The sequence below is a fragment of the Mastomys coucha genome, unplaced genomic scaffold, assembly GCF_008632895.1.
Source record: "Mastomys coucha isolate ucsf_1 unplaced genomic scaffold, UCSF_Mcou_1 pScaffold16, whole genome shotgun sequence".
Taxonomy (NCBI): domain Eukaryota; kingdom Metazoa; phylum Chordata; class Mammalia; order Rodentia; family Muridae; genus Mastomys; species Mastomys coucha.
In genome coordinates this window covers 99,476,878-99,490,285 of record NW_022196898.1, presented here as the reverse complement: position 1 = coordinate 99,490,285, position 13,408 = coordinate 99,476,878, and the positions used below count along the sequence as shown (strand labels likewise).

Genomic DNA, 13,408 nt, shown 5'->3' with positions numbered 1-13,408 from the left:
AGAGAGACCTGTGCTCCTCGTGTTTGGAGTGACAGCTTTTTGAACTTATGAAGAGGGATCTTTGTCCCCCTCCTTCCCTCCTTCCCTCTCTCCCTCCTTCCCTCCCTCCCTCCTTCCCACCCTCTGTCACCCTTCACCCTCTCTTAAGCCATTTGACAGCCACAACAGTCGGCTAATAGGCATAGGCTGCCAGGCTCAGAGTCCTCCCTGGGTTAGCCCTGTGGGTGCCCACTCAGGAAATATTCTGCTTACAGAGAAGGAGTCCACTCCGCAGGTTGTAGACAGAAGCTCTGAGGATGCTCACTCAGGTGTTCAGAGTCTGAAGTCCATGCTTTTAACCACTATCTCTGGTCACGGTGCAAGCTTGACCAAAGGGCGATTGTCGCATAGGGTAAACCATTAGCCACGGCCATCAGAACATGGCTGTGAGCTATGAAGCATTGTGTGAGAACCAAGTGTACTGTGGGGGCGGTTGGATCTCAGTGGAAAGTCCCCACAAGATGTCCCAAAGGGTCAAGGCAGTTGGGCTTGGTGGCTTATGTCTGTAGTCACTGCTCAAGAGGCTGAGGCAGGAAGATCATTGGAGCCTGAAGCAGGCCTGTGCTGCCTACTGAGTTCCAGCAGGTCACCCTGAGCTGGTGAGTAAGAAGAAAAGAAAAAGAAAAAGGAAAAAAAGAAGGTTAAAAGGCCAGATCATATATTTTTGAGGAGTTAGGAAAATGAAATGAGCCCATGTGTTCAGCTGAAATCTAATGAGAAATATAAAAAAAATTACATCAGTTTTGAAATGTAAGAGATTAATTTCTTTTTTCTGTGTTACTAAAATACTGATTTTTTTTTCTTTTTCACTTTCTTTATAAACATGGCTTCAGCCATCTGGGATATAACCTTTCCCTACAGTCTCTTGTGTGCTCGTGAGACTGATTCCATTCTGCATTTCCTCCTGACTTCTGAAACCTAAACAGAAGTTCTACATGGGTCCCAGGGTCTCAGGTGTGCCAGACACAGGCTCTGAGCTATACCCCACTCCCTGGACTCTCTTGACCACTGAGCAATTCTCTGGTAGAGTTCAGTCCCTTTGTGCCTACCATTTGCTGAGATCCCGTTCTTTGCCCCGTCCTCAAACGTGGCACCATATTCCCGCTTAAGGCCCTCATGGCATGCAGAAATGGGAGAGTGCCACTTCCTCTTGTCACTGAGGAGCTAAGCCATGTTCCATAAAGCTTCTCTTTTGAATCAGTTTTGTCTGCACTGATTCCCCTGGGATTCACATCCTGGCTTTGAGGTGGGACTGGAGACAAACGCTTCTCTCCCTACCATGCAGCTAAGACTGGGAGTTTGTAGGCTTGCTTAAAAATGCAGCTAATAGCCACTAAAGCAGTTCACGTCTGTATGAGTGCTGCATCTTTATTTGAAACATAAAAATGTACATTATTTTATTATTCTTGACCTAAAAGGCCTTTTATCCATCATCATTATCATCTTTATTCTTTATTTCCATTCATCATTATCATCATTATTAGTGTGTATGTGGTTTACATGTGCCACGGCATATCTGTGGAGGGCGGAGGATGATTTCTGTGGATCCTGTGGGTGGGCCTCAGGTTACCAGGCTCACCTGGCAAGCATCTTTGCCCTTTAGCTCCTAAAAGGCCTTTTCTTTGGGTTGACCACACAAACCAGGGTGTGTGAAATCTCCCCTCCCCAGTTTGCTCCATTCCTTCTTTCAGGTCTCATGTACCCAGGCCTGGCCTTGATCTTCCCACCTCTGGCTCCTGAGTGTAACCACCACCACACCTAACCGAACTTCTTTCTTAAATAATCTCAATGTTAAGGAACACATGTGAGTTCTTTCGTTAAAGAGAAGAGCCCAGGTTTGTGAAATGACCGTGGTTGTAATACTTTTTCTAATCTCCTAGGGCCGTGACGCCCACAATCTTGTTTTTTTTTTTTTTTCTTTTTCCCCCAACTCTTACGGAGTTGCTCCGAAGCACTCAACCTAATTTTCATGGTAATTATAGCCCCTCCGTGTCATCAGCTCGTGTTCTTTAAAATTAAATCACATAATTAGAGTGACAGATATAACAGCTATGAGAAGGTTTGGGAGAAACACAGCTGTCTCTCGGTGACAATCAGTTCTCTGCAGAAGCAGCCAGCCTCCCCAAGCCGAGGTTCTCTATTCTCAGTGACAGTGGCGGGCAGGTATCCAATGAGAGAGGAGAATCCTCGTGCGTGAGTGTAGTGACTTTACAGGTCGAGGCTGGTTACCGGATCTGCAGTCCGAACCACGTCCTCTCCCAGCTCATCCCCAGAGAAGCCTCGTGTCCACCCATTTCTGTGGACTGACGGGTTTATTTTAGAGCCTGGGCCTGGCTGCCCAGACATGCAAAGGTAGGCGGCTCTACTCCAAGTTCGGTCAGACTATCAACGCTCAGAATCTTTTAAACATTCCCCAAGCATTCTCCATCACCAGCCTCGGGGGGAGTGAGCAGGATCGTCCTGCCTGTTTGCATGTAGGAACAAGTTGACCTGTCCCGAATCCTCCTCAAATCTTGGAAAAAGCCTGGCTGGGTGATGCCAGTCTGGAGGCTGTCTGAGGCAGAGCTTAACTTCTGCTTTAGTGCCACCAAGTGGTGAGTTTGGGAGTGACACTCTCTGAGAAGAAGATGGTTGTCACAGAAAAGATAATGATTAAAAAAACGAATGCTGCCGGGCAGTGGTGGCGCACGCCTTTAATCCCAGCACCTAGGAGGCAGAGACAGGCAGATTTCTGAGTTCGAGGACAGCCTGGGCTACAAAGTGAGTTCCAGGACAGCAAGGGCTACACAGAGAAACCCTGTCTCGAAAAACAAACAAACAAACAACAACAACAACAAAGAATGCTGGGGCTGGAGAGATGGCTCAGCAGGTAAGAGCACTGACTGCTCTTCTGAGGGTCCTGAGTTCAAATCCCAGCCCTCTTCTGGGGTGTCTGAAGACAGCTACAGTGTACTTACACATAATAAATAAATCTTTAAAAAGACAACAAACAAAAACCCCGAATGCTATGTTAAGGAGATTTGGGGCAGTGAAGGTACTCTGCATGATACTCAGTGATGGGTGCATGGCCCAAAGCGGTTATGACAACGACATATAAGATACCAAGAGTGAGCGCAGTGTCAGCAGGGACTCTGGGTGACGGAGCCAGTCGCTGCGGGTTCCCTGCTCTGGTTGGGCAGGTGCAGATCCTGTGGCGGTGGTCTGTGGGGAGTATGTGGGCAAACTGCTCACTTTTTACAGCTCTAAAAGTAATTTATTAATAATAAACACTCTTCTCCTTTACATAATTTCCCTTCTGGACTCTGCTGTTGTGTAAGATAGGGTAGAGACTTGTCCTAGCTTCGTTTCTGTTGCTGTGATAAACTATCCTGGCAGAAAGTGGAGAATGTATTTATTTTAGCCCGCAGTTTCTGGGTACAGTCCATCATAGCAGGGCAGTGATGGAGACAGGAACTGAAGTCATTTCTCATCTACAGTTAATGTGTGTATGCTTACCACCCAGTTAGGTTTCTGTACCCTTACATCATCTGGGACTTGAACTCAGGGATTGGTGCTGCACGCTTTCCGGCTGGGTCTTCTCTGGTCAGTTAACATGTCTACAGGGCCCATCTGCTCTACACAGCCTCTCGCCAATATCCTCTACCTCTCACAGATAGAAATCCTCGGTAGAGGCCGGCTGAATTTACAGAGGGCTCAGCATGGCTTTCAGAAGCTCCACACTCCAGCACCAGGGTCCTCAGCTTTGCAAACATGAGGGGCATACTGTTTGCTCAGTGACTGAGGAGCTGGTTCATTCTCTAGGAGTAGATTGTGCTCACCGACCTTCAAGCGACACTCTTTGAAGCGCATGCTAATATACACTCGATTTGGACACATGTATGTAATACTAGAATAAAACACACGTGTGCTAAGTGAGCAGTTTACTGTCTGTAGGATATAGTGTTTTGAAAACAAAGAATGCTGGGTAGGTGGCAGGCTGACATGGTGGTGTGGTACTGGCATGTGTGTGCTGTTTGTGGCAGAAGGAAGTGGAGCGATGTGTGGATGTGTGCATTGCTTGTTTCCCAGCTCGGTTGCGACACGGTAAAACTTGAGTGTGGCGTGTTCACTCACGTGTGTGCTTCACTTGCTGGTACCATCCAGCTACGCCTGACTTCCCTGCTCTACGAATGTGACCCTGGACTGGGAACACTCCCACGGCTGGCGAGGGCCGATGACAGACTGACCTATTCTTCACACTGGCCACTCTTTTTGGAACTGCTCTGAGCAGCTGAGAATCCTTTCTTCCCCGGGGACATGAAGTCACTGGCGAGGCCGGTGCTGTGAGCGCGCAGGTGCAACCTCATGTTCTGGAAGGTTGCTCGGTCACTGACTAACATCTGGGCACCCTCTCAACACCATTTATGACTTCTTTCCTTTTCGGGGAGGCTCTCTATTCACCCTATGGAAACTTTCAGAGGAGAACATTTGGAGGTTCTGACCCTGAATTTAGGTTAGACTGAATGTGTGAGATTCTTAATCACATTGACCTAGATACCCAGAAAGAAAGCAGAACTTGGCAGAAGACGCCAACCGGTCTAGGGTTCTTATCAAGAACACAGCCACGTGCACCTCTCAGGTCTGCACAGACCTCTCTGCCTGCTCGGATTCAGCAGTAGGTTCTGCGGGTCCTCACTGACTGCAGGCTCAGCTGCCCTCTTGGTGGCCCAGCCCTTCTCCCCTGCCCTAAGCTGTAGCTGCAGAGAGGGCACAGTCAGAGGGACTTGGACACATTTGCAGATGTTATGGGTTAGATTCTGATTCTTTTTTTTTTTCTTTTTTGTCAGTGTGCTATTTTTAAAGGATTGGGTTTAATGGCTTAAATTGAAAAAAAAAATCAGGAAATTCATACAAACCTCTGAGTATCCAGTTTCTTTGCCAAACAGTGAATCTGGCTAAGCAGGGCCTTCGTTCCCACAGGGCATGCGTGATTGGAGAGGTCTAGATGGGGCGCACCCCTTCCAATTACCCACCCTTCTCTCTCCCTGGGGCACACCCCTTCCAATTACCCGCCCTCCCCTCTCCCTGGGTTGTGTTGCTGTTTAGGATTAATGCCTTGGAAAACCACACTTGGTGCATTGCAAAAGAAAAACCAAGATAAAGTGTAGGCAAAGCCAGCCCCTGGACAGCAGTGGCCTCTCTTGGACGGTCCCTGGAGACAGTGGAGTGCAACCTCACTGTTCTGGAAGGTTGCTCGGTCCTTCTTTGGAAGTGCCCCAACTTGTTTTTCTTCTGGGCCCCACTCTGTAGAGTCTCCTTAGAAGCCACTCTTGCAGCTTCTGGTCGCTATGGGGCTGCTGTGTTGTTAAGTAAGGAGTGAAGAGTTTGGGATCATGTGACATAAGTTTAGCAATCTCTCTGCCTCAGGCTTTCTTTTCTGTTTGTTTTTGTTTTTGTTTTTCGAGGCAAGCTTTCTCTGTGTTGCCCTGGCTGTCCTGGAACTCACTCTGTAGACCAGGCTGGCCTTGAACTCAGAAATCTACCTGCCTCTGCCTCCCAAGTGCTGGCATTAGTCAGGAGCCGCCATGCCTGGCAAGAGCTGGGTTTGAATTCCAGCTGCCCTGGCTTTAATCTCCTCATTTGTGAGGTGGGGTTGCTAACAGCAGGCCTCACAGGGCTGTCTGTGGGCTAGGTGGATTTTGTCTGCTTCTTCTCTTCCATCAAGCTTCTCTCTTCCCTAGCTTTATGGCAGAGATGAAGTCCCCACGGGATTTCCTGGCTGCTTTCTGGGCCACTCACACCTCTGCTCTGAGAATGAAACCAACCCCTATTGTTCCTTTTGTAAAGCTTCCAGCCCTCTCACCTGGGTGCTTTCTTCTTGTAGATGCAACTGCCCACAGACACACACACACACACACACACACACACACACACACACACACACACACACACGGGAATAATGGAAGCCGGGTGGGCTTGTTGTGGTTTTGGTCCCTTATCAAATCTGCCGTAATTGTTTCCTAGAGGAAATTACGAGTTTCTCACAGCGTCTGTTGGGGTCCTTTCTGAGCTCACGCCTTTCCTACTCATGTGTTTTTACAGAAATAGGACCAAGGTCAAAAGCTGGAAAGACATCAACAGAAAAAATTGGTACTTCAAGAGGGACTCTTCGTCTGAGATCGAAAGGCCCTGCTACAGTAGAAGAGCTGGTATGTTAGTTCATTTCATCCCCACTCTCTCCAGATATGTACAGGTCTGCCCATTTATTGGAGCTGGAGATAAAGCTAACACAGCCATAGCGGGTAAGATGCGCTCGGGCACAAAATGCATGCATGAATGCATTTCCTCCTCATGCAACATGGAAACTACTGAGGCAGTAAGAGCTCAGCAGTAAGATACAGCAGAGCTTGGGAAGAGAGGCTGTGGTCAGGGGGAATCCCGCGCTCCTGCCGATCACCTTGTCTGAGGACATCTGGATTATCTAAAACTTAAAAGAACTCAACCCAGGCAGAGTCAGGAGTAATGCACTAATGGAGACTGTTCTAGTGAAAGATTACGTCTGTGACATCCAACCTCCCAAGAGAAACAGCTCCTGGTCGCTCTGGTGCTACTTTTTCATGCTCCACATTCTTTCTGCCAGTGAAACCTTGTGGGTCCAGCTCTGTGATATGCCAGACTCTAAATCTGCACCCCCCCCACCATGTTGTAGGATGCAAGTGTTTTCAGCATTAATGAATTAATGATGGATTTACCTTAGGTTGAGAAAAGCAAGGGTTTCACATATTGACTGACTGTGTGGATGCAAAGGTCAGTGTTAGAGTGGAAAATGCCAGAAGGTGAAAAGCCGGTTGGAGGGACAGAGGGGAAGGAAGAGAGCACCGGGTGTGTGTGTGTGTGGGGGGCGGTTGGGGGCTTGGGGTGTTGGGCTGTAGCAGACAGAAATCCGAGTGGGCGGGGGTGAGGCCGGGGTCTACCCACTGCAGTGAGGGCAGTGCCAATGAAGTAGAGGTGAAGGCACCTGAGACTTACAGATCCTGAGAGCAGCGCCCAGGCTCTCACAGTCTGTGTGTGAATGCTGCCCTCTGACTCCCAGGTTTGCAGAATAGGGGCTGAGTCAGGTGACCAGTTAGGATGCCATTTACAGAGTGGTTCCCAGAGCTTGCTGGATGACAGGTGTCGGGCGGGCGTCAGTGAGGGGCTGCTTTGACAGAGCAGCTACTTAAAGAACCAGTGGGTCAGTGTTGTCTTTGGGACTGTGTGAGTCACTCAGGATGCTGTGTGCTTTGAGGACCCTAGAGGACGGTGAGTTAGGGATTCAGTTCATCATGCTGGCGAGAGCTCCGTGGCAGGAGCTTGAGCAGCTCATGAAGCAAAGAGAGAGGAACACTGGTGCTCATTTCATTTTCTCCTCTATGTTCTTGGGCCCCTCCGTTCATTTAACAGTGCTGCCCACGGTTAGAGAGGGTCTTCCTGTGTCAGTTAACCTGATCTAGAACGTCCCTTACAGTGATTCATAGAGATGTGTTTCTACAGTTACAGTTACAGATCCATCTCATTAAGTTGACAGAATTAGCCAGCACAGAGGCAAGTGCAGCTGCGAGCCAAAGCGTTTGAACGTGAGGGGTGATGAGTTCTGTGTGGCACAGCGGGGCAGGAGCATGTGGCCCCGTCTTCCCTTTTTCCTTTGCTCATCACGCTGGCACTACTGAAGACTGCCATTGTTCCTCGAGTCACTGAACAAGCCTCAGTGGAAGGCAGGGATCTGGGCGAGAGTGTGGGTGGGAGCTCGCAGTGAACTCCGGGAGAGTGCTCTCTTGGCTTTCTGTTGGAGGCTGTGAGGAAAAATGAACAGCCTTGCCATGGTGCGCAGAAGAAGAAGACAGAGAAGTGGGCAGTGCTGAGCACCTCCATGTCCCATGGGACGGATCATCTCCCAATAGTTAACACAATTGATGGGTATCCATTAATCACCCTGTTGTATAGGGTGCTTGTAGGTTTCGGTGAAAGGAGGGTAGGTAGCCTGTGATCTATCTGGGGAGCTAAGAAAAAGTTATTCAAATTTAAACATTAAAAATCAGGTGTGCATAGTCTGTTTAATTAAATAGGTCAAGTAAAATTAGCTCATAATGAAAAGAAGCTAGTTTGATGCTAATATTAAATTGGTACAAATAGCCTGCAGTCGAGTTTCTGAAGGACTTAAAGAACTTCCAGGATTTGAAACCATCTCCCTTCTGACCTGGCACAAATGCAGGAAGCTGACCATGGAGCTTCCCTCCCAGGCCTCGTTGTTTATTCATTGCATTTGCTGAGCCTGGTAGTCTGGGCACCAGCGATTCAGAATGAATAATGGCTCTTTTCCTCCCTTAAAGAGAGACAGAAGGCCATTAACAGAAGCCATTAGGAACCAGGGGGCAGGGCTGAAGGACAGTTTGGGACACAGTGTCACAGTGAAGATGCTGTCAGGGACAAAGGAAGACAAGAAAGCAGCAAGCCGTTCCCTCCAGAAGGGCAGAGTCCTTGCAAGTGGGCGGTGCATTATGAAACAGCCACAGGCTTGGGGAAAGCGTGTGCGCAGCCTGAAAACCTGGGGAGCGGTGCCACAGGGCCACTGGGTGGTGAGGAGGATGGGGCAGGACAGGGCATGAAAGGCCCTGTGGTAACTGTGGGGGCAGCCACACTGCCAATTGTGTATTTTAAAAGAATTCCTTGGCTCAGGGGGGTGTGCTGTAGAGCAGGATGGATTGAGAGGGAGTGGCAGGGAAGGAAATTAGGAAATCTCTGCCTGAAGGAAAGGATGGGGGTCCGAGCAGACCGAATGTGGCTGGAGAGAGGTGATGGATCAAGAGCAGATTCAGAAAGCACTGGAAGATACTGGTGCTGCTTGTATCTGAGAAGCACCACCGCTTGTTACACTGTGGCCAGGGGGAAACGAAGGCTGACATCAGAGCTAGCTGATGTCACAGTCACTGTCCTATTGCTGGGAAGAGACACCATAGCCAGAGGCTGGTGTCTTTATAGAAGAGTGTACTGAGTTTACAGTCTCAGAGGACGACCATCTTGTGGGGAGCATGGCACGCGCATGGCACTGTAGAAGCAGCAGAGAGATTGCATCTGATCCAGAACCCAGAGCCAGGGGAGGGGGCTACACACAGGCTAACTGGGGATGGTGGGGCTTTTAAAATTTCAATCCCCCCAGAGACACACCTCTTCCAACAAGGCCATACCTCCTAATCCTCCACAAACAGTTCCACCAAGTGTAGAGCAAACATTCAAATGTATGCGCCTCTGGGGACCGTTCTCACTCAGACCACGACACTTGGTGTAGCCACAGCCTTACAGACAATTAAAAACCTGCACGGAAGTGGGAGCAATCAGTTCTGTCATTTGTTTCTCTGAAGTTTTAGTTCCTTATAAATGAAGTTTTGAGGAGGCTGGGGTGTGACTCAGTGGTAGGGTGCTTATCTACAATGTACAAGCCTTGACTTAATTCCCACTAGGAAGAACACTCATGTTAATACTTTTCCACACATGTACATGCACATACACTTTATACACTCTCACCCACATACATAACCACATGCACACACTTGCACTAACACATGCACATAGAAACACACACACACACACACACACACACACGTACACTGTACAGTACCCACACTGACATATACACATCCACACACCAACTTATGTACTCTGTATACATACTCTCACACATCACATATAACATATATGCACACTGCTCACACATTCTATACAGCTACCCATACACATACAATTACACTCAAATGCACATTCACACAATGATACCATATACTCACAATACTTATATATACACACCCATAGATAGGTACACAGTCCATATACTTGACATACCTGAACACTCCACATACATGCATATACACATAAATATTGACATATACTCAATTGAAGATATACTCATACTTCACATAAACTCTTACACATTCACCTACATGTATACACCACACACACTTGCGTATACTAACGCTCATACATTCACACAATGACACTGACAAACACAGACTGACAACATACATATACCCTCTAGTATACATGTGTACACACATGCATACTCCATCTCCCCACATATGTACACATATACTGAAATATACACATAGATAGTTTGAGCACACACTCTCATACACATTCATTAATGCACACATACATACTCACATACATGTACACATTATAAACACACAGATGTACACACTCATACACATTCACATACACTTACTTTATATACAAACATTCTACATACTCATGTACACATACAAATTCACACATTCACATAGACTCATACACATGCATACAGCCATCTTTCTACATGCACACATCACATACCCACCACCTCATAATTCACAGTCAAATATTATACACATGCACACAAAAAGCTCACTCATTCACATACACACTTACACAGACCCACATTCCTCACACATGCACACAGTCACACAGTCACACATAATGCACTGGCATTTCCTCACACTGATGATCCCAGCAGGGGGAGTGGAGACTGGAGGCTCCCTTGTACTTGCTGGCTGAGTCGGTAAGCTCCAGGTTCAGAGGGAGCCCTGACTCAAAAACTATCAGGGAGAGCAATTGAGGAGAGCACTTCATGTCAGCCTCTGACCTCCACATGGATATGCCACACTTGTCCACATACATGAAACACACATAGACACGCAGATGCACAGACACACTGATGGATACTCACTGACATACACACACAGACGTACAGATACACACACAGACATACAGATACACTGACATGCCAACACACGCACACAGACATATAGATATACAGACACACACAGATACACACACAGACATACAGATACAGACACAGACATACACACAGACACACAGACACACATACATAGATACATACAGACATACACACAGACATACAGAGAGACATACAGATACACAGACATATACATAGACACACAGACACACAGATATACACACAGACACACTGACACACACAGAGACATACAGATACACAGACGCACACACAGACACATGGGGATGAGGGAGGGGAGAGAGAGAGAAATGTGGAGGATCCCCCTAAGTTTGTGTTACCTGACTGTGTTCTCCGTAACATGCTCCTCTGTTAGACTTCACACATTCTCATGGCTTTCCATGCATGTTGCCTTCTCGGTGTCTCTCTCCTGTGTCTGACACCTCTTCATCCTTGGAAACGCAGCTCTTCTGAAGACTTCCAGCTTGTGTATCCGTTATGTCCTTTAAAACGATTGTCTGATCACTTATGCTACAACTTTGTCCTAGTGAGGTAGTTCAGTACTTAGGAATGGCACCCTTTTCTTTTTCTTTTAAAAAATCCATACCATTTACTGCTGACACTGTAGCTAAGTGTTTACCGTTCTGATTTATATTTAGCCATAAGGTTATGTTATATTCCAGATATGCCCACTAAAATTTGCTAATGGCCCAGCTATTTCCTGCTGTGTGTGCTCAGACCATCGAGGGATTTTATTATGTAAATGCGGTGTCTTGACTTTCTCTTTTCACAGCCTTCTGAAGCCAAAGCAAAGGCAATCGAAAAGGTTGATGATCTCCTTGAACTGTACATGGGAATTCGAGATATTGACTTAGGTAAGACTGTTAACGACAACTTCCATGCTGTTTACAAATGACACCCAGTTATTCTTTCAAGATAAAAAGGATTTGTGGATACAAAAGGACATAAAAACAGTAAAGAATAATGATTTACCTGGTCCTTGCTGGGAGGTATTGGTGCTAAGTCAGCTTTTAAAATTTTATCTAGACTGGGAGTGGTAGTCCATGCCTTTAATGCAGCTGGGGAGGCAGACAGGAGGATCTCTGTGAGCTCGAGGCCAGCCTGCTCTACACTATGTGTTCCAGGATAGCCAGAGCTACATAATAGAGACCCTATCTAAAAAAAAAAAAAAAAAAAAAAAAAATCTAGTAAAATTTTAATCTAGACACTGCAATAATACTACCTTTTCCCTTTCTTGTGCATTAAAATATATATGAAAATATATAAATAAATGATGCATATGGAAAGTTTTCTTATCTGAGGTGCCACCTTACATTGATTACATTATGTACTGTGATATTAAAGTTGTACATCATTTAATAGGATTTCTGAGATAGGGGGAAAAAGACTTAGAATTCATGAGCAAGTTGGCTTGGCACTGGGACATCTGGGTGATCCCTAGGTAATCCTGTAGATGATCTGGGTTCAGCTCCCAGCATTCACGGGGTAGCTCACAACCATTTGTAGCTTCAGTTCCAGGGGCTCTGGTGCCCTCTTCTGGCCTCCATGGGCACTGCACACACATGGTACACCTACATATGTACAGAGAAAATACTCATACATGAAACAAATAGAACACTAGATGGGTAACTCTAGAGACAGTATGGATGATACGGTGCCTGAGCAGCTGCCTCTGTGTGAGGAGAAGAGTGGGGTAACAAAGAACAAACTCTGCTCTGAGGAGAGAGGATGGGAAAAGCCATCAAGGGAGAGATGGGAGAGCTGAACAAAATGAGGACTTGGGCTGTGTGGTCCCTGCTAGTGGGGTGGGGGTGGATGGGGGGCAGAAGCTTCACATTAGAGGTAAGGCAAGAAGTACAGGGAATGCCTCCAGCTCTTGCAAGCCCAGATTCAACTGCGGTTTGATGAGACAGTGATTTCTCAAACATGATACATCAACACTTGAATAGGAGACACTGTGTCGCTCCTCGTGTCTCACAGGGTTGTGGCTAGGTGTCCTTGCTCTAAGAGGTGGCTGCTCAAAATTGAACCCCTCTGTCTGTATCGTGTGGTTTCTACCACCCTCCTTCAAGCTCTGGGCGGGTAGACTGTGCTATCAGCCTCCACCTAGGAGCCACCCAGGATCCGTAGATGAAACACACACGCAAACATTAACTTATTTTTAATATGCTTTTTGCTCAGTGGCCGGGCTCTTCTAAGTCTCTCCTGGCTATTGCACCCTTCTTTTCACTCCCAGCTCAATACCTTAAATCTGCCCTCAGCTCAGTTGCTTGGTTACCTTTAGTCCTAGCTCAGCATCCTAAATCTGCCCTCAGTTTAGTTGTGTTTCTAATCTCCCGCCTGGTACCACAGGCCTAGTTAGGAAAGCGGCCAACAGCCATTTCACCTGAGATCTCGAATGGCTGGTGAATCTCCTTCCTCTCCCTAATGTCTGCTAGCCTGCCTGTGGGGAAACTGGAAGTCCCGCCTCTTTTGCCCAGCCATTGGCTGCTAGCATCTTTACTGATCCATCAAGAACCAATTGGGAAACAGGACCTTCAGCATTCATTCTGGATCAGAGCATTAACCACACCCTACACCCATCATGGAGACAGGCACCGCCGGGGC

General features: G+C 47.2%; 1 protein-coding gene across 1 annotated transcript in view; it reads left to right on the top strand.

Moving 5' to 3' along the window:
- The window catches only part of Gipc2 (GIPC PDZ domain containing family member 2), an 80,017-nt gene that overhangs the window by 59,006 nt on the left and 7,603 nt on the right, over positions 1–13,408 (top strand). The window contains exons 5-6 of the mRNA XM_031375873.1: positions 6,121–6,227; positions 11,574–11,655. Of these exons, the coding sequence (XP_031231733.1) occupies positions 6,121–6,227; positions 11,574–11,655 (189 nt within the window). The remainder of the gene's footprint in view (positions 1–6,120; positions 6,228–11,573; positions 11,656–13,408) is intronic.